Raw genomic sequence first — 18858 nt, 5'->3', positions numbered from 1 at the left:
CTGGCTGATAATATAGTCTATAAACAGCACTGATGTGGGAGTAGAGATGTCTACTGCTGTTTACACTCATCCTCATCATCCTCATCATCACGAGGAAACGGTAAAGTGGTGGTTTGGTCAGGATGTGGCTCCAGGAGTGTGTGTGTGCTATACAAACAGAAAACACACTTCTACAGACATGAATGATACATTTAGGTTTGTAATGCAAATCCTAGAAAGAAGAGAAAAAAGAAATTTAATTTTCCACTACAGATTAGTGCCGAGCGATACGACAAAAATATCAAATCGCGATTCTCGACCGAATTTTTGTGATTCTTCATACTTACTATGCACTTATGATACTTAATATGTACAATATTCAGGTTTTGTAAGAAATTGAAAGCAAAAGATCAGTGTTACGCTGAAAATCATCAATGAAATAAATAAAAAAATCTAGTTTATATATAACACACACTTGATCACAGTATAAGAATTCCATCATGATAGGCAACAGTTACACAATTTATCTTGTAAACATTAAAAGTCTTTTACAATTATAAAATGTATTCTAACATAAATGTTAATAATAATGTACAGTGATTCTCTGACTGTCCATAGCTTTCTTAATTCTAGAATTTTCCTTTAAAAGAAAACTTTAGATCCAATTTATATTTGATCGAATTTTGAGATTTTGAGAGTTGAGGTTTTTAGATTGCAATCTAATCAATTTCAAGGATAAAATAAATGCATTATTAAAAAACATCAAGTTAAATTAGGTTAAGAATAAGTTTCAATTCTTGTAAATTGTGATGCCTGGAACTGTAATTTGATATAATATGTAATTTAAATAATAATAATAATAATAATAATAATAATAATTTTAATTACATTATATAATCCTGGCAGCACTTTAATGATCCCATTTTGAAAAAATAAAAATAAAAATAAAAATATAAAATAAAATAATAATAATAATAATAATAATAATAATAATAATAATAAAAATAATAATGAAATAATTTTTTTTTTTAAGTTCATAAACACTGCTTTAGAAAGCTCATTCTACTGGAAACTTAAACCTATTTGGAAAAGTGTGATCCTTCTCTCTACACTAGTTATAAACTAGATTCAATATAAAAAGGATTCTCCACGGATCTTCGGCGCTTGTTAGATTTCTTTCTCTGATTCCTTTTAGTTCTATTGAATAGGAGTCTTCGCTATGTCATACACTTCCTGCTCAAAGCTTCAGAAAGAGTTACCAAGCAAACCACAAGGACAGGAGTAATTTTCTCCTTCAGAATTTATATCAAAAATATGTACCATCACAAAAGCATCAATCCAACATGATTGGCTCAACCAGTAACACCACAAATCCTGAGACAATTGGTCATATATGGGACGCTATAGGGGTCAAACCCTATCCAGACAGAAAATGTGGGCCATTAAGGTATAACCCTGTCAGTGATTTACCACAGACACCCCGGTTTTCCATCTCGAGTGATTGTTACTTCAAATGAAACTTCAGCTGAGCGAATAATCACGTCTCTGACTTCAGCGTTCCTCAGAACATTCGGGTTGAAACGGGTCTTTCATACTCGGCGAAGCCAAAATCTCTCCCCAGCACCCCTGCTGTTTACAATGACAGCCGAGCCAACGTGCTCGAGTCTGTCGACGTTAATTAATACATTTCCCTGAACAAATTTGGAGAGATTTAAGTGCAGCACACCTTCTACGTTTTCACACGAGGCCGACCTGTGGAGCACGTCGTAGGCAGAACCGTTTTATAAACACTTTTAAGAAACGAGTTATTTCTCCAAAATGATGTTGCTGTTGACTCTTAATTGATATAGACCTGACACATATGGACAAAAGTTTTAGCATAAGGTTGGTATGTGAACATCCCATTCCACATTTAGTTCCCATTTGCTGTTACAATAATGAGCTCCACACTTCTGGGGAGATGTTTCACTAGATTTTGTGGAGATTTGAGCTCATTCAGCTACAAGGGTGGTGGTAAAGTCAGGTACTGATGTAGGCGAGGTGAGGAGGCCTGGGGTGTAGTCAGCGTTCACATTCATCATGTGGAGAGGTGGTAGCTTAACGGCATTGGACTTTGGATCTGAATCTCAAATCCCAGCCATACCAAGCTTCCACTCCTGGGCCCTTGAGCAAGAGCTTTTGGGCATGGCCCTCAAACCAAAAAGCAGCTCAGTTGTATGAATGAAATAAATGTAAGTTGCTGTGGATAAAGGCGTCTGCCAAATGATTGTAAATGTTCAATATTGTGGGAGCTCTTCCACTCCAACCCATATAAAGCATATCGTCACAGAACTGCTTTGTGCACAGGGGCATTGTCATGCTGGAACAGGTTTGGGTCTCTTAGTTCAAGTGAAGAGGATTATTTCATGCTACCACAACCAAAAAACTTTCAGTAGAACTGTTGGCCTCCAGCTTTGTGAAAGAAGTTTGGGAAAGAACCACATATGGCTGGAAAAGTCAGGTGTCCCTGTAGGTTTGTCCATATAGTGTACAGCGGGGGGTCTCGCGGCGCTCAGACATTCTTGTTCCATCAAGGAGACGAGCTGCAGCAAAAAACAGAATAGTGGTAGCTTATTGGTTAAGGCATTGGACTTTGAAGCTGAAGGTCATGAGTTCAATGCCAGCCACACAAGCCTGTCACTCCTGGAACAAGACCCTGAGCAAGACCCTTAACCCCGTACCTGCTCGGGTGTATGAATAAGATAAACAGTAGTCACTTTGGATAAAGGCGTCTGCTAAACGGCGTTAATGTAGTCCGATGCGCAATTTTGTCAGGTGCTCTTGTAGCTTTTGGATTCGAAAACCACTCAAATTACAGGAAGAGATGAAACCCATCCTCATCATTTACTCAGGTTGATCAGGAATCTGACATTTCTGTGCTCTGAAAAACACGACACACAAACACACTGTATTGTTTAATATATTTAATAATGACGTTACTGTGAGCAGGCGATAACTCCACGGTCGGAAAGTCTTTACACATGTAACAGCAGACGTACTCTGTACAGGAGAAGCTTCTACATCTAAACATGTGCCTGTGTGTTTTAGGGAGGTGAGTCTAAAAAATGACCAATGGGAAACTAAATGATGAAATGGGAAACTAAATGATAAAAATTTAAGCACTCAACAGTACAGGAGATATTTAGGGATTAGTCAGTCTGGTGTCGCACCTGTTTAACACTGTTGGTGTGTTTTCCTTTTCTCTTTGTTCATATAAATAGTTAGTCGTATCCAGGTGTTTGTGCGTTGTCGGACTGTGCGTTTGTTTGTGTTTGTTTTAAAAAAAAAAAAATCCAATCTCTACCAATTTCATCTGACCAACAAAACCAAACACTAATACTCGTGTTGTAGGCAGACAACGATAAAGCAAAAAAAAATCTCCCAAAACAAACCGGATTAGTTATGAGTCATCAGCTCTCGGTGTAAATCTTTAGAGTGGTTCCTAGTAAGGTTCCTACAGTGGTTCCTACGGAGGTTGGCACGTAGCACGAGAACCCGTTACTAATCTTAGTAGCAATAGCGCACGCGTGTTTTTTTCCCTTTTTTTCTTTGCATGCATTAAGTTGTTGTTAGATTATACAGCTTTTTGCTCGATGACTCGACAGCAGCCGGTGTTTCTCCCGTTCTTTTAACCGTGAGTACCTTCGAAAACGATTCCACGCGAAACAAGGACATGGTTCATCTGAAGATGAGAACAAGAAAACGCATGGCAAAATATCACACACACACACACACACACACACACACACACACAGAGGAGGAAGGCATCGAGTAAAGCAGAAAATGGAGAGGGAACTTTAAAACAGATCGTCAGTTTTCTTTAAATTAGCAAAGATATAGAAAGCAAGTGAGAGAAAGAGAAAGCACAAGGCAGTAAAACCCACAGGAAGTGAGACGGAGAAAAAGGCGAAGAAAACGACTAGTCAAACTTCATCATTTCATGCACAAGAATCAAAACTCCTTCGTACAAAACTGAAAATCGGTTCCAGGGAAGTTACGTCACCTGGCAGAGCACTGAGTGTCCCAAAAAACTTAAAATAAAAAGAAAAAAAAACTGTAATAATATTTAATGCTGTTTGGTATCATACATGGACCCATGAGGAGAAACTGGACCAAACCGTCTTTAAAAAAAAACATCTTCTGGATGAAGGGAAAGCTGAGCGAGTGAGCGAATGTGTGAGAGAGAAAGAGAAAGAAAGGAAGCGCAGCTACGGAGGACACGTCGTGAAAAGCCGCAGTTGTTGTTCTATGGCTCAGTGTCTCTTGTGGCATGGGCGCTAACGTGAGCTTGAGGAGCGGTCGAGTTCGTTTGCAGCAGTGTTTCTGGACTCGTTGTGACAGAAGGTTCCGGCACCGAGGGTCACCAGTAGAACGAGCGGGACAGGAAGTTGGTGGCTGTGCTCAGCCAGCCAATACCGTCCTGCATGGAGCCCAGGCGAGACACGGCTTTGTGCTGCTCCTGAGCCGGACTCTCGTCCTCGGGAAGGTAATCGGGCAAGTCCAGGTTCTGCTCCACCTCCACGCCCGAGTCCTCCTGCAGAGGGACCATCACCTACACGAGAGATGAAATTTAAACAAGAACGTGATTCAGCAGGACAGCACAGATGCGCAGGACGCCACAGCAGACACCAGGGACACGCGCATTTCACACGTGTTTATAATTAAGTCTGAAGACACATCAAGGAACTTCAACAAACAACAAAAAATAGACAAACTTCATGAAAGTCTCAGGATTTTGGAGTCTGATTGTATATAAAGAACATATAAACCATGTCACAGTTTCAGTTCAACAAGAATTTTTTTTTAATAATAATATAATAATAATCTTCTCACATTTATGCCATTCAGCAGACACGATTAAATGAAACACACACACACACACACACACACACACACACACACACACACACACACACACACACACACACACACACACACACACACACACACCCCAGTTTGGGTCTAACAAATGTAAACTATTTAATAAAATTTTTTATTTAAGCCTTTAATTTAAGCCTATTTATTCCAATACTCAATTTTATCAATAGGTTTTAAAAAGTGCATTGCATTAATTAGATTTTTTTTCTATTTTATTTTAAAATATTTAAAAAAAAATTATCAAGCAGGCATTCTTTAAACTTGTTTAAAAAAATTTACTTTTGATGTTCCCAAATAATAATATTAAACTATGTTAATAATTTCCTAAACTGTACCGGAACTGAACCGAACCTTTTGTGTAGCGTTACACCCCTAATAAATAAATATACAGACAAACAGGGAAAAATATCAAAAGCTGCAAAAAAATTTGGATTCAATTTTTTTTCCACCTGCAGGCCAAATTTCGTCCATACAATTTTACAGTGTTAAAGTTAGGAAGCAGGGAGCGAGCATGAACCCTACACACTGTAATAATAATAATTAGACTCCAAACTGGAATTAAGGGTAGGCCAGATAGATGAAAAAGTGCTACAGGGACCTGCGTTTAATTCAAATATGCTGTAAATCCTGAAATCTACTCATGAGGTAAAGGACATACTGTAATGTGAATCTAGACGCCACCTAGTGTACGTCAGAGAACCAGAGTGATAATAACAGAAGCCTCCATCACCACAATGAATGCTACTACAGGTCACGAGTGTGTCGCTGCAAGTAAAAAACATCCTTCCAACGCGGCGAGGTCACGTCTAATAATCAGCACAGGACCTGTTTAACCACACGTTGGGTCTGTGTGTGTGTGTGTGTGTGTGTGTGTGTGTGTGTGTGTGTGTGTGTGTAAAACCCCCTAACATGAAAACACTTGTGTCTTAGGCAGAATTAGGCAGGTCTGGGAAAGGGGTGTGTGTTAAATCTGTGTGTGTGTGTGTGTGTGTGTGTGTGTGTGTGTGTGTGTGTGTGTGTGTGGTGTTTAACCCTCCAGTCAGAAAGGCATCATCAGCTCTCAGTGTCATCCTAAATAAAGCTCAGTGGTGTTACTGCAGCGACGACACACAACAGAGGAAGAGGAGCAGAGACACGGCCCAGAAGCATACAGTAGTATTTATGTAGTAGTATTAGTAGTAGTACAAGTAGTAGTATTTGTAGTAGTGGTATTTGTAGTAGTGGTATTAGTAGCAGTCATTCTGAGATTTCTATAACAAAAATTCAAATTTAAATGAGGGAGAAAACATCAGGACCTTTTCTGTTCATAAAATGTCTATCAGTCACAGAGGTGAGGAGAATGTGAGAGAGAGAGAGAGAGAGAGAGCGAGAGACAAAGTGATGAAGGGGGGGTGGAGAGAAAGAGAGAGCGAGAGAGAGAGACAGAGAGACAGAGCGATGGAGAAGGGGGGTGGAGAGAGAGAGAGAGAGAGAGAGAGAGAGAGAGAGAGAGAGAGAGAGACACAGACATCTTTTTGGTTGTATAACTACATATGTTGTCACACCCTGTCTGTCTGTCTGTCTGTCTGATGTGACGTGTTCTTGTTTCTCGATCCTGCAGCGTATTTGGTACATGCCACGTGTTTGCTCACCTCATTACCGTCCTCTCCTTTCATCACCTGCTGAGCTTTCATCACTTTGGTTGATGCGATAGCTGTTCCCAGAGCCTGCAGATAAAAAAATAAAAAATAAAAAATTAGTTGTTTATATAAAAATGGCTTTTTTTATGTGAAATCAGCACTATCCTCACCTCGGCCTTCAGGTCAGAGCGGATCCTGACCACACACCTCTTAACAGCCATCTGGAAAGTGAAGCTGATGACTCCACGGATCTTCAGCAAAGCCTCCTCACACAGACTCCTCCTGGTCTGGAACACACAGAGAACAAAACAAGAAAAAGTATAAATCTCGAGCACATCCTCATAGGTTTCATTGACGTGCACGATCCTAGTGATGTGGAGACACTAAGAGGCTCATTCCGTCCTCACCGGGTCATCCAGACCATCGATCTGCAGCACCACGGTCTTGGCCCGCTTGTTGGTTGAACCCAAGAAGAACTGAGCCTTACGGCGGCACGATGCGGCTTCTTCGGCCTGTTCGGCCTCAGCGTTGCTCGAGTTCTGCAGGATCTCATAAATTTCTGAAGCCAACAGTTTGGTCTCCCCTGGGGATGTGCTCCTGAAAAGAAATGGTCAAAAATATCAGCACCTTTAGCCATGTAATAGTTTGGAATTTCATAAAAAAAAATTAAAGCATCTGTGATCCTCCACAACCCCACACCTGTGTTTTTGCTAAAATAAACACATCTGTAAGTAATTGGCGCCCCCTGGTGCCCACAGTGTGTTTAGTGGTTGATTTCAGAGACTTACTTCTGCATGACGTTCTGCAGACTCAGCATCATTCCCAGAACACCCTTCAGCTTCTCTCTGTTGGCTCGACATTCTGCCAGGTAACGCACGGCCTGATAACGTGCACGCGCACACACACACACACACACACACCCAAGCACTTAAAGGTTGTTTATAGACTGATGTCTGCCATGTGTTTACTCGTGTCACCACACACCCAGTTAACACCACACTATATTATATATACATGACAAACATGCAGACAGAATCGGCCGAAAAACAGCTGATGCCATCTGACTAGAGCTAACAGTGCGGAACACAAAAATAAAGCCTGAAGCAGTGTCCAGACTTTTGACTGCTACTGTATACGTACACACACGTTTTTGTATAACACTTAATGAAAAGGCAATGAAAGCTGAAAGTTAAAAGTAAAAAAAAAAGTATTGGCACCCCTTAACCGTCCTTGATTCCAGTTTGTTCGCTATACACTCGTGTACAATATTAAAACCTATCCGTTATTAATGTTACCAAGACAGATTGGTCTCTTGCTTTTTAAGGAAAAAAAACACAAATAATTTAATATTTTATGAAAATGCATCGGAAGCTTCAAAAGAAAACCAGACCCCATTAATAAAATATTAACTGTTGTATTAAAACAGCTGGTGGAAACGTGATATAGAAGCGGCGTAAATGCCACAGTAGATGGGTGAAGGCTTGTGTCTGGCTCGAGGCACTGTGTGTGAGAGAGATCTAACGTCACCGTTACGAGACGCTCATGTGGCACAGACACACTTGTGATTGAATTGTGATTGAGGATTATATGAGTTAATAACAGAGTTTCTGCAGGTGACACAAAGTCAGATTTAACACGTTTTCATTTTTAAGGAAATGAAAGTTAAGGCCTACAGCTGAAAAATTTAATCCGTTTTATAGATTCTCGCCAATAACAGAAAGCTGATTGGCTGTTGCATGTTGGTCTCATCTGTAGTCGTAAGCAAATTATATTTGGACCAGCGAAAGAAAGAACGACAACAAAAAGGAGCTAACCAGAAGAGCTGAGTAGACGACTTGTGGGTTGTGGTGATCGAGGAAGAGGATAAGACCCGGCAGGCAGCCCTGATCTTCGACAATTGCGCGCCTGTTCAGTGGGTCAGCAGCTAAATCTCGGAGCTGGTTGACCACAGCCAAGGCGTCCGGCTCGCCGCTCATGGTGCAGCCGCATGTAGTGCCATGTACTCCAGGAGACCTTCCTGAGCTCTGGCCAAAACACACACACACACACACACACACACACACACACACACACACACACAAAATTCATGGTTCATTACGGATTTTATGTTGAATTTCGGTACAGTTGTGTGTGTGTGTGTGTGTGTGTGTGTGTGTGTGTGTGTAGAAAATGACTTTAAAAAAAAGTTTAATAAAATACCTGCGTGGTTAAATAATATATAAATTAATGTTATAATATTTTACAAAAAAAGAAAATATATAAAAAAAGAAAAAAGAACAAATCAAATTCATGCAATACACTTGTATTATATTACTCAAATTAATCAATATAACAAAACTGTATTGATTAATTTCAGTAATCGATTGGTACAAATTAAATTGACTAAATCAAAATTAAAAGTAGAATTGTCAGGCTTTTCTCCTTTTTAAAGAATTCCTGAAGCAAACATTTAGGAATCTATAATGCGGGACTGTTATAAAAACGGAAAGTCGTGCGATTTTGTGTATGCGCAAAACAAGACGTGAGTTTACAACACACGACAAATCGTATTTCCGGTGCCGAGTGAGTCGCCACAGTGACACTACACTAACTCTTTTATTTTATTTTTTTTATTACCTGGGCATTGTTGTGTATGTTTTCAAGTTTAATAATAATAATAATAATAATAATAATAATAATAATAATGATGATAATATAATAAACAGTAACACTGCACAACAGTGTGAGGAAGAGACTAAACAAACTAGTGTTCTGCCACTGTTCTGTAACTTAATTCCACACGTGAAAAGAATTTCATTCGGTACACATCGCACCGAACCGAAAGCCGTGTACCGAAACGGTTCGGTACGAATACGTGTACCGTTACACCCCTGCAGTCTACTATCTATGACTACCTCAAGCAATTAGACTTGAAAAATTATATTATACAGACATAGAGACAAAAAGACCTATAAGTTTTAGCTCAGCTTACGTGTCCTCATAAGTGTCTTTGGCTTTAAAGCTGGTTGTCCAAATTGCCAGCTAGCTGCTCTTATTGATTGTCTTGTTGTCTTTGTTATCAGTTTCTTGCTAAGCAGGAAGAAGAACGTCGCGATAATTAGACGTCATCAACCCGGTTATTAGCGTTAAAGGGCACCTTTTTGGGCATGATACTGATGTAGGACAGGTAACCTTGCCCTCTGTGGTGTGCTGCACTGCTGTCCACGCATAACCTTACAAAACACAGGCAGGGTCGCTAAGCTAATGCTAAGCTACCGCTAAGCTACGCTAACTATTGCCTCTTGACAGCTAATTGGATCGTTACCTCGTGTCTTCACGTTCTCCAGAAATGCAAGCGATCTTCTTATACGAGTGAGTGGGGTTATAACAGCAATCAAATGCGCATTATAAGCTTGTCACACAGATGACTAACAGCGCCGGGGAAAGACTCACTTGACCATTTCCATGAAACACAAAGCACGCCCTGGAATTCCTAACGCTGATTGGACAATATGCCCGACCGTCCACCCAATCAAAGCGGCTCTTACTGGATCTGAAACGCGCCATTTAAAAAGCAATATAATAGACACCATAATATATTATGGAGATATTTAAAAAATATGTATTATATTTAAAATAAACGTTTCTGTATTTCCGGTCATTCCCAACACGGCGGAGGAGATATACACAAATAATTAGATTAAGCTGTCAATCAATCTTTTTTCACCAATAGTTGAAGAGTATGTTTTAGGTCCCGCCCTAAATTCGAATTCCATTGGCTCTTAGGTGACGTTTAAGTAAACGTTGGGAAACTTCGTTCTCGAGTGAACGAACTGGGAATAAAACCAGCTGTTCGGTGTACATGGAGCTCGACCCGGTGTAGCAGAGGGTCCATTCGAAACCAAGCCGAGTCTGTAAGTCAACTTTAATACCATTCACGCGCCGCAAAATTCTAACTTTTACATTTAGCTTAGCCACCCGGATAAATTGTAGGTTACTCGCGGTGAAGTGTTTCAAAACGATATGTGCTCCCTACCTAGGTGCACTTTGCTGCTGTGAGAACACAAGGCTGAAGTAGTGCACTATGAATCTTACAGGGAGGCGTTTGGGATCGAGTCAGAGTTGGATTGGGAAAGAAGGAGAAATGTGTCAGTAGTGAGGGGTTTCGACTTCAGGCGGCTGGTGGAGAAATAAACATTAAATGTAAACAATGTAAAAAGTATTACAGTAAATTCAGAGGAGTTTAAACTGAGACTGAGATAATAGTTTGGTAAGAAGTTGTTTTTAGTTGTGGTTAGTTAAAAAACTGAACTTTCTTTCATTCTTTATAACTTTTTTACAACTTCCTTATTTACTTTCTTTCTCGTGTGTGTGTGTGTGTGTGTGTGTGTGTGTGTGTGTTTACTCTTTATTACTCTTTTTTACTTTTTATTATTTGCCCTTTATTTGCCTTCCTTCACTCCCTTTTCTTCACCTTCACTTTGTCTTTCCTCTCTCTCTCTCTCTCTCTCTCTCTCTCTCTCTCTCTCTCTCTCTCTATCTCACTCCTTCAGGTTACATTCCACTGCTTTATCTTCCTTTGTTCATTTTCGTTTTCCTTCATCTTCTCTTCTTTAGCTCTTCACATTCCATTCATCTGTCCTTCATCCATTCCTTCATCCATCCTTCCGTTCCTTTTATCTGTCCTTTCCGTTTCCTTCGTCCTTTCTTTTTTTTTTCATCCCCTTATCCTGCCTTTACATTCTCATCATCTGTCCTTTTCATTCTTTTCATCTGTTCTCCCTTGATCCTTTGTTTTTTTTTTCAATCTTTTACCCTACCTTTCATTTCCAATCCCTCCATCCTTTTTCATTTCCTTATTTCCCTTACGTTGTCCATCTTGAATATCTTTTCATATATCTTCTTTTCAATATCTTCAGTCATCTTTCCTTAATTTTTTCCTCCTCCATATTTAATTTACACACACGCATACATTTTATATATATATATATATATATATATATATATATATATATATATATATATATATATATATATATGTATGTATGTATGTGTGTATATATATATGTGTGTGTGTGTGTGTGTGATGATGATGGTGTGTGTGTTGCAGGTGAGGTACTCAACATGGCAGAACATCCTTACACAGTTGAATGCGACTCGGTCTGATGATGAACAGCAGCGATGTGAGGAAAGGAATGGACCAGGTGTGTTCATCTCATCAGTGTATCTGTGATGGGACTCGTTTCCCATCCTGTTCATTTGTGTTTGTTTCGTTACTCATGACTTCATTCTCCAGGCTTTGGGATCAACAAAGTCGTTCGGTTCGTCTCGCAGTATCGTCAGAAGGATCGGTTCGACCCTTCCTCTCTCGCCATGTCCACGGGTCCACTTTCAGGTAAGCGTGTGTGTGTGTGTGTGTGTGTGTGTGTCCTGTGACTTTCAGTTTCCCTTTACTGTGAGTGTGTTTACACTGTAAATAAACGGGTTTGTTATTGCTGTGTGTGTGTGTGTGTGTGTGTGTGTGTGTGTGTGTGTGTGTGTGTGTGTGTGTGTGTGTGATTGTACAAGGTCGTACTCTTTTAACTTCAAAATCAGATCAAAATGAAGCTCAAATCGTACTGATTAAGAACCTTAAAAAATATATTTTTTAATAAAAAAGAGAAAATATATATAATTTATTTTTTACAGTATTTATTACAGTAATTTGTTAAAGTTTTTGATGAATGAGGAAAATGTGAGAGAGAGAGAGAGAGAGAGAGAGAGAGAGAAGGTTGGATGGTGTGGAGATGGTGAAGCAGGAAGTGGATAGGATCAGTAAGGAGGAAGTGAGACAGCGATTAACAGGATGAAGAGTGAAAAGTCTGTTGGACCAGATGACATACCAGTAGAAGTGTGGAGATGTTTAGGAGAGATGCAGTGGAGTTTATAACAAGATTGTTTAACAGGATTTTGGAAGGTGAGAAGATGCCTGAGGAATGGAGAAGGAGTGTGCTGGACCTGATCTTTAAGCATAAAGGAGATGTGCAGACCTGCAGTAACTACAGGGGAATAAAGTTGATCAGTCACACCATGAAGTTATGGGAAAGAGTAGTGGAAGCCAGGCTGAGAGAAGAGGTGAACATCTGTGATCAGCAGTATGGTTTCATGCAGAAGAAGAGCACCACAGACGTATTATTTGCTTTGAGAATGATTAATTTGACAATCTGGAGGAAAAAGTTTAGCAAGAAGAAATCAATTCTACATATCAAATATTGGTCAGTTTCTTTACCGATGCAAATATGTTCAAAACGATGCGCCACGATCCGATTGCCAACTTTGATCCGATAACACTTTTTAAAATAGATGATCACATCGTTAAACTTTTAAATGTGAAATTCGCGATCTGGACAAAAGCATTGGGACACCTGACTTTTCCACCCATAAGTGGTTCATCCCCAAACTGTTACCACAAAGTCAAAGGCACACATCTGTTTATGGCGTCTTCAGAGGAGCAAGACATTTTTCCTCCACTTGAACTAGGAGACCCAAACCTGCTCCAGCATGACCATGCCCCTCTGCACAAAGCCAACTCCATGAAGATCTGTTTTTGGTTGGAGTGGAAACACCTTTGGTGTGAGATGAATGTGAACACTGACTGCACCCCAGGTCTCCTCACCCCACCTACATCAGTACCTGACTTTACTAACACCCTTGTGGCTGAATGAATCTCCACAAAAATCTAGTGGAACATCTTCCCAGAAGAGTGGAGCTTATTATAAGGGTAAATTGGAACTAAATGGGATGTTAAAAAAGCAGGTGCCTGCAAACATTTGTCAATAATTTCACAACGACTGCTTTATTATAAGTAGAGTCAACGTGCTTGTGCTCATTTGTCCTACCATCAATGACCCAATGGCTCTTGATGTTACTGTAGATTGTTTCAAAATAAATTTTTTCCCCTTCTACATTCATATGATCATGCGGTGTGTGTGTGTGTGTGTGTGTGTGTGTGTGTGTGTGTGTGTGTGTGTGTGTGTGTGTGTGTGTGTGTGTGTGTGTGTGTGTGTGACCGAGTAAGCAGGTTGTTTTGGGTTGCTTGAGCTGCTGATATTATTTTGGCGTTCAGGACGTAGGCAGACGTGAGTCACACTAACATAACCCTTTATGAGTAACCCTGCTGTCATGTGTACGAGACACAGGGAAAGAGTGAACACACACATTTCCACCCTCTACAGTGTCCTGAAGAAGTTGTACATGGAGGAATTCCAGCAAACAGTACAGAAATGGTGGTGTTGTTTTTTTCCTTGAATAATATATAAAATATATATAATATAAAAAAATAGAATAAATCAAATTAATGCAATAATTATTTATTATATTATATTTTATATTATATTATTTATTATTATTATTTAGTATATTGATTAAATCGAGTAGTAATTTAAATAGGCGCAAATTGAACTGATTGAATAAAATTAAATAATATATTGGTAATATACATCAAAGAACATCAGAGACTCTGACACACATCTGAGTAACGTAACACATTTTAAAACTTTTAAATCATTTTTTCAGATGTTAAATATGGTCTTAAAATTCTTTAGGAAAGTCTTCATATGTGAGTCTGGGATTTTGAAAATGAAAAATGTGTATAACTGTATAACATTCCAGGATTTGCATGACTAACCAAATCTCTGTGATCTCTAATATTTCATTTCAGACCACATGTATATTAGCACTCACATATTTTTCTCTCTTCTGTCTTTTTTTCTCCTTCCTGCTTTCCCAGCTGTCCCTTAGTAAGGAGTACATCTTATCTGCTTTAGGTTAGTTTATTGTTCGACCTCTCTGAAATAATCCTCCAGGTAAATCAAAGCCCCTATATTTATCTACCAGGATATGGACAGAAATATTAGGACACCTGATTTTTTGTTTTTTAATTTTTTCATATGTGGCTCTTCCTCAAACTGTTACCACAAAGTCAAAGGCACACAATTGTATAGAATGTCTTTGGTTCCTGTAGCATGAAATGTTCCCCTCACTTGAACTAGTAGACCCAAAATGTTCCTGTATGACAATACTCCTGTGCACAAAGCCAGCTCCATGGTAGATATGCTTTTTACAAGGGTTGGAGTGAAAGATCTCCTGCTATAGAGCTCCAACACAAAGTACCTGACTTTACACCCTTGTGTCTGAATGAATGTCACAGATCTCCAGAAGCACACTCCAAAATCTAGTGAAACATCTTCCTAGAAGAGTGGAGCTTATTATAACCAAAAATGGAGAATGAGCGTGGAATGGGATGTTCAGAAAGCACATACCAACCAAACTTTTGGGCAGGTGTTTAAAGGCTTAAACACTAAATGAGATCTGAATATAAGAAGAAGCGTTAGTGAACAGGGTAATGAGACGTTGAGTTTCCATTGTATAAAACCTGGTCATTCTTAAGAACCACTTAATGGAAACATTTTGCAATCCATTCAGAACAATTGATGAACTTCAGCATTAATACACCATCAGAAACGTTATAATAATAAATCATACACCGACCAGGGAAACATGAGCGGTGAAGTGAAGAACACTGATTATTTCTTTATTATGGCACGTGTTAGTGGGTGGAAATATAGCAACCAGTAGTAGGAGCACCTCCCTGTGACCTGCAGCCATCAAATCACTGCATGTGTGAACTTAAGGGTTCACATGCTTAAGAGATTTTGGTTAGGAGAATGTTGTTTATGGAAGGAGTCTCCAGTTTCAGTAATTTTCCAGCATGTTCTATTGTTTTTCATTTATCATCACTTATGATTTATTAATGCTGAAGTTTAACCCATTTCATGTGAATGAAACAACATCGAAAAACCCTCAGTCACTAATCTGACAGAAAAACATTGAGCTCCTGGAATTCTCCAACACATTCCTAACAGGTGAGTTCCTCTAACAGTGTTGCGCAATAGCATCTCGGCCGACTCGAGTCTCCACCCGGAACCTCTGCGTCCAACACGGAGGTGAAAGTTTATTGGTTTGGGGTTGATTAGGAGCAGGGAAGTGCAAATCCGAGTAATAAGCGCTATTAAGAGAGCAAACAGTCGTCTGGACTGATATCTATCATGAAATGACATGAATGGCACAGTCACCAAACCCAAATCCTTTTTTAACTTCTTCACACTGTTAAAATCAATTTGCTAACTCAGGATTTAATTAACAGCATGCTTCGCTTTCATATTTTCAATCCGGTGTGTGTTTGTATGTTTTCTTTTCATCATATAAACTAACCGTTTTTTTTCCCCTGCATGTGTAGCTCCAGACGTTCACTGTCAGGGCAGGAGCAGGAGTCCTGGGCGGTTTAGGAGGACACAGTGGGCTCATAGCATCGCTAGCTGATGTAGGGTGGATCGAGCAAGAGGACAGTGATGTCCCTGGCAGAAGGTAAATCTACGGTTAACGCTCTGAAATAAACTTGATGAGCAGTCATTTCGAGAGCACCACAAATGTAAGGTTTATGCCAACGGATTGACATTGGTTTTTGTGTTGGTGGCCATTTTTGGGTCATGCATGCAAATAAAATCTTTAAAAAAAAAAGTCAGTGTTGAAATTTTAGTTTATCCCCAATTAATCACAGCAGGTAATATAGTATTATTAAAAGCATTTCCTGCTCTGACGGTTCTTCAGGGTGGAGGCAGACTCGGGGCTGGCGTTTCGCGCTCAGCAGTGCCCGCCTCTCAGACGCCAGCGCTCTTTGCCCAGCATCCACCGTGCCGTTCCCGCGCCGCAGAGCCAGACAGTCGTCAACGATCAGGCCATTCAGAAGATCAGTGCTCTGGAGAATGAGCTGGCTAAACTGAGAGCTCAGATCGCTCAGATCGTGCAGGCCCAGGAGCGGAACGCACAGTCTGCAGGTAAACACACGGAGCATGCTCAGATGCTCTCAAGAGACTAAAATGTCTCTCAAATCTCCAAGCACACGTTACTTGCATGTTTAATGTAGGGTTTTTTTTTATCAGTTCCTGCTCCAGGTGGTCCTCCTCCTCCACTCTCAGCACCTCCACCACCACCACCACCACCTCCTCCTCCTCCTCCTCCTCCTCCAGGTCCAGGAATGCAGAGGAGTGTTTCTGCTATCGACCTCATCAGAGAGCGGCGGAGTAAAAAGTCTGATCGGGACGCGGTGTTGGAGTCGGGGCCTAAACAGCCCGAGATGCCCAACATGTTAGACGTGTTGAAAGACATTGGAAAAGTCAAGTTACGCTCCGTTAAAAAGTGCGTATGGTTGTTACAAAACACTTTAATTAGTATTTGATATATATTTATACTACCAGTTCCTATAAATAATTTACTAGGAGATAACGTGCTGAAGTTACCCTAAAGCCAGATAACATTCCTGTCCATGAAGTGAAAGTTCATTAAAAAAATAAAGTACCGTGCTCGATCAGGTGTTTGGAGTTTTATGGTTATGTTTCATGAACCACTGTTTAATATTCAAATTCAGCAGGAGCAGCATACGCTAAAGAATGATGGGCTTTAGTCGCATCTTCCTGTCTAACGCAACGCAATAAACCCTCGATCTTTCCCTCTGCAGTCGTCCTGAGGAAGATCACACCAAGACGAAGGCCAGTGAACCCACAGACCCCACTGCTCTCATCGCCGAGGCTCTGAAGCGCAAGTTCGCCCATCGCTACCGCAACGACAGCGAATGCGAGAGCAACTTCAGTCTCCCTGCTCGAGAACCCAAACCGCCCTCAGAGACGCCTGCGGTAAGATCCAGATTTGTGGAGATTCATTCAGTCACATGGGCGTTATTAACGTCACTGATGTAGGTGAGGTGAGGAGACCCGAGCTCTCTAGCAGGAGTTCTTTCACTCCAAACCCATGTAAAGCAGATCTTTATGGAGCTGGCTTTGTACACAGGGGCATCGCCATGCTGGAACAGGTTTGGGTCTCCTAGTTCAAGTCAAGGGAAAATTTCATGCTACAACATCTAATCCAATTTGTTTGTCTATATAATGTGTGTGTGTGTGTGTGTGTGTGTGTGTGTGTGTGATATATAATATATATCTTATGTATGTTTACATGTGAGAGTGGTATATAATGACGTTTGTTTGTCTTCTCGGGACTTTGCAGTTCGGACAGCACATGCTGAAATCAACAGGAATGAGAAAGCACATGTGAGCTGAACGTCGAGTGTGTGTACACACACAGGAACAGACACGTAGACGTCTCCAGGACTCTAAGCGCTTAGTCTGGTTTTCTGCACCAGCAGCATTATTGATCTCTTTAATCACAAAGTTGCACAATGCAGCAGGAAGCTGTTTGTTTTTATGTCTCGTTTTTGTAAAGGACCAAAAAAAAAAGAACCGCGTGTCTGAATCGTGGTCGTGCAAATTCGACAAGTCTAAATTTGTTTCCTCGAGTTTGCACAACAGCGCTAACCGCTAGGAAATGGCCCGAATTCGTTTTTACGTTTTACTAAATAACAAATGAACACTAAAGCTACATTCTACAGCTGCGCATTTTACACGTCATCGTGAGTGACCGTGAAGTCAAAACGTGTTTTTTTTTTTTTTTATGTGGTCTTTTAGTATTCTTTCCTTTTATAAAATCACACTGACGGCTTTCTGAAAGTGTGGCATGTAAAAGTGCCCAGAAATGAATCCAACCCTATTTCCACTCGGTTACAATCGTGTACATGAGCACTTTCTACAGATTCTCCTGAGCTCGTGTCGGCGTTAATTTATAAAGTCAGGAGTTTATTTACGTCTGCTTTTAGACGTTAATCATTTCGTCTTGTTTATAGGCTGTAATTTGTATGATGACGTTGCTGCTGGTTATAAATACACTACAAATCAGGATTCTTTTAATGAGATTTTTTTTTTCTCCTCATTGATTGATTAAGGTTCAGGTTTTAATTATTAGATTTTGAAAAGAAACAAGTTTTATTATATATTAGAACCATCCACTGATATGTACTATATGGACACCATGTGCTTTATGAACATCCCATTCCACATTTAGACTCCATTTGCTGTTATTATAATCTCCACTCTTCTGGAAAGATGTTCCACTAGATTTTGGAGTGTGTCTGGGGAGATTTATTCAGCCACAAGGGTGTTAAAGTCAGGTACTGATGTAGGTGAGAAGGTGAGGAGGCTTCTGGGGTGCAGTCAGCGTTCATATTCATCCCAAAGGTCTTCAGTAGGGTTGAAGATCCATAGCAGGAGATCTTCCACTCCAAACAATGGAAAGCAGATCTTGATGGAGCTGGAACAGGTTTAGGTCTCCTTGTTCAAGTGAGGGGAAAATGTACTGATTGATAGTTTGTGGAAGAACCGCATACGGCTGGAAAAGTCACGTGTCCCAGTACTTTCATCCGTATTTCTGTTTTTAATAA

The 18858-nt window shown here is 40.1% G+C and overlaps 2 protein-coding genes across 5 annotated transcripts; one reads left to right on the top strand and one right to left on the bottom strand.

Moving 5' to 3' along the window:
• Nucleotides 1-2927: 2927 nt before the first annotated feature.
• On the bottom strand, nt 2928-10032 carry armc1 (armadillo repeat containing 1). Of its 2 annotated transcripts, none has more exons than XM_046833654.1 (7): nt 9820-10032; nt 8330-8539; nt 7304-7395; nt 6923-7112; nt 6686-6802; nt 6528-6602; nt 2928-4570 (listed from the first exon to the last, which is right to left on the bottom strand). In XM_046833654.1, exons 2-7 carry the CDS (start codon nt 8489-8491, stop codon nt 4379-4381), a joined length of 828 nt encoding a protein of 275 aa, XP_046689610.1. In that variant the 5' UTR covers nt 8492-8539; nt 9820-10032; the 3' UTR covers nt 2928-4378. The 2 variants fall into 2 exon arrangements, with proteins under 2 accessions (XP_046689610.1, XP_046689611.1); XM_046833655.1 differs by lacking the exon at nt 9820-10032 and adding an exon at nt 9487-9638.
• A 220-nt stretch (nt 10033-10252) lies between these two features.
• mtfr1 (mitochondrial fission regulator 1) lies at nt 10253-18328 on the top strand. 3 transcript variants are annotated; one of them, XM_046833653.1, is made up of 8 exons: nt 10253-10404; nt 11605-11698; nt 11791-11889; nt 15772-15899; nt 16143-16369; nt 16475-16730; nt 17050-17224; nt 17592-18328. In XM_046833653.1, the coding sequence occupies exons 2-8, from the start codon at nt 11645-11647 to the stop codon at nt 17637-17639; spliced, it is 987 nt and encodes a 328-aa protein (XP_046689609.1). In that variant the 5' UTR covers nt 10253-10404; nt 11605-11644; the 3' UTR covers nt 17640-18328. The 3 variants fall into 3 exon arrangements, with proteins under 3 accessions (XP_046689609.1, XP_046689607.1, XP_046689608.1); XM_046833651.1 differs by having other exon boundaries at nt 10254-10408; XM_046833652.1 differs by lacking the exon at nt 10253-10404 and adding an exon at nt 10615-10764.
• Nucleotides 18329-18858: the final 530 nt, after the last annotated feature.

This window comes from Silurus meridionalis, chromosome 21 (genome assembly GCF_014805685.1).
Source record: "Silurus meridionalis isolate SWU-2019-XX chromosome 21, ASM1480568v1, whole genome shotgun sequence".
In the NCBI taxonomy this organism is placed as follows: domain Eukaryota; kingdom Metazoa; phylum Chordata; class Actinopteri; order Siluriformes; family Siluridae; genus Silurus; species Silurus meridionalis.
Note: the sequence above shows the minus strand (reverse complement) of the source record. Positions and strands in the feature narration are given on the sequence as shown.

Excerpts from the sequence above, each read along its gene's own strand:
- armc1 (XM_046833654.1), bottom strand. The coding sequence starts at position 8,491 with ATGAGCGGCGAGCCGGACGCCTTGGCTGTGGTCAACCAGCTCCGAGAT. Across the intron at positions 7,113-7,303 it reads CTGCAGAACGTCATGCAGAA|GAGCACATCCCCAGGGGAGA; the intron begins GTAAGTCTCTGA and ends ATTTCTTTTCAG. Across the intron at positions 4,571-6,527 it reads AAGGAGAGGACGGTAATGAG|GTGATGGTCCCTCTGCAGGA; the intron begins GTGAGCAAACAC and ends TCTCTCGTGTAG.
- mtfr1 (XM_046833653.1), top strand. The coding sequence starts at position 11,645 with ATGCGACTCGGTCTGATGATGAACAGCAGCGATGTGAGGAAAGGAATG. Across the intron at positions 15,900-16,142 it reads AGTGATGTCCCTGGCAGAAG|GGTGGAGGCAGACTCGGGGC; the intron begins GTAAATCTACGG and ends ACGGTTCTTCAG. Across the intron at positions 16,731-17,049 it reads AAGTTACGCTCCGTTAAAAA|TCGTCCTGAGGAAGATCACA; the intron begins GTGCGTATGGTT and ends TTCCCTCTGCAG.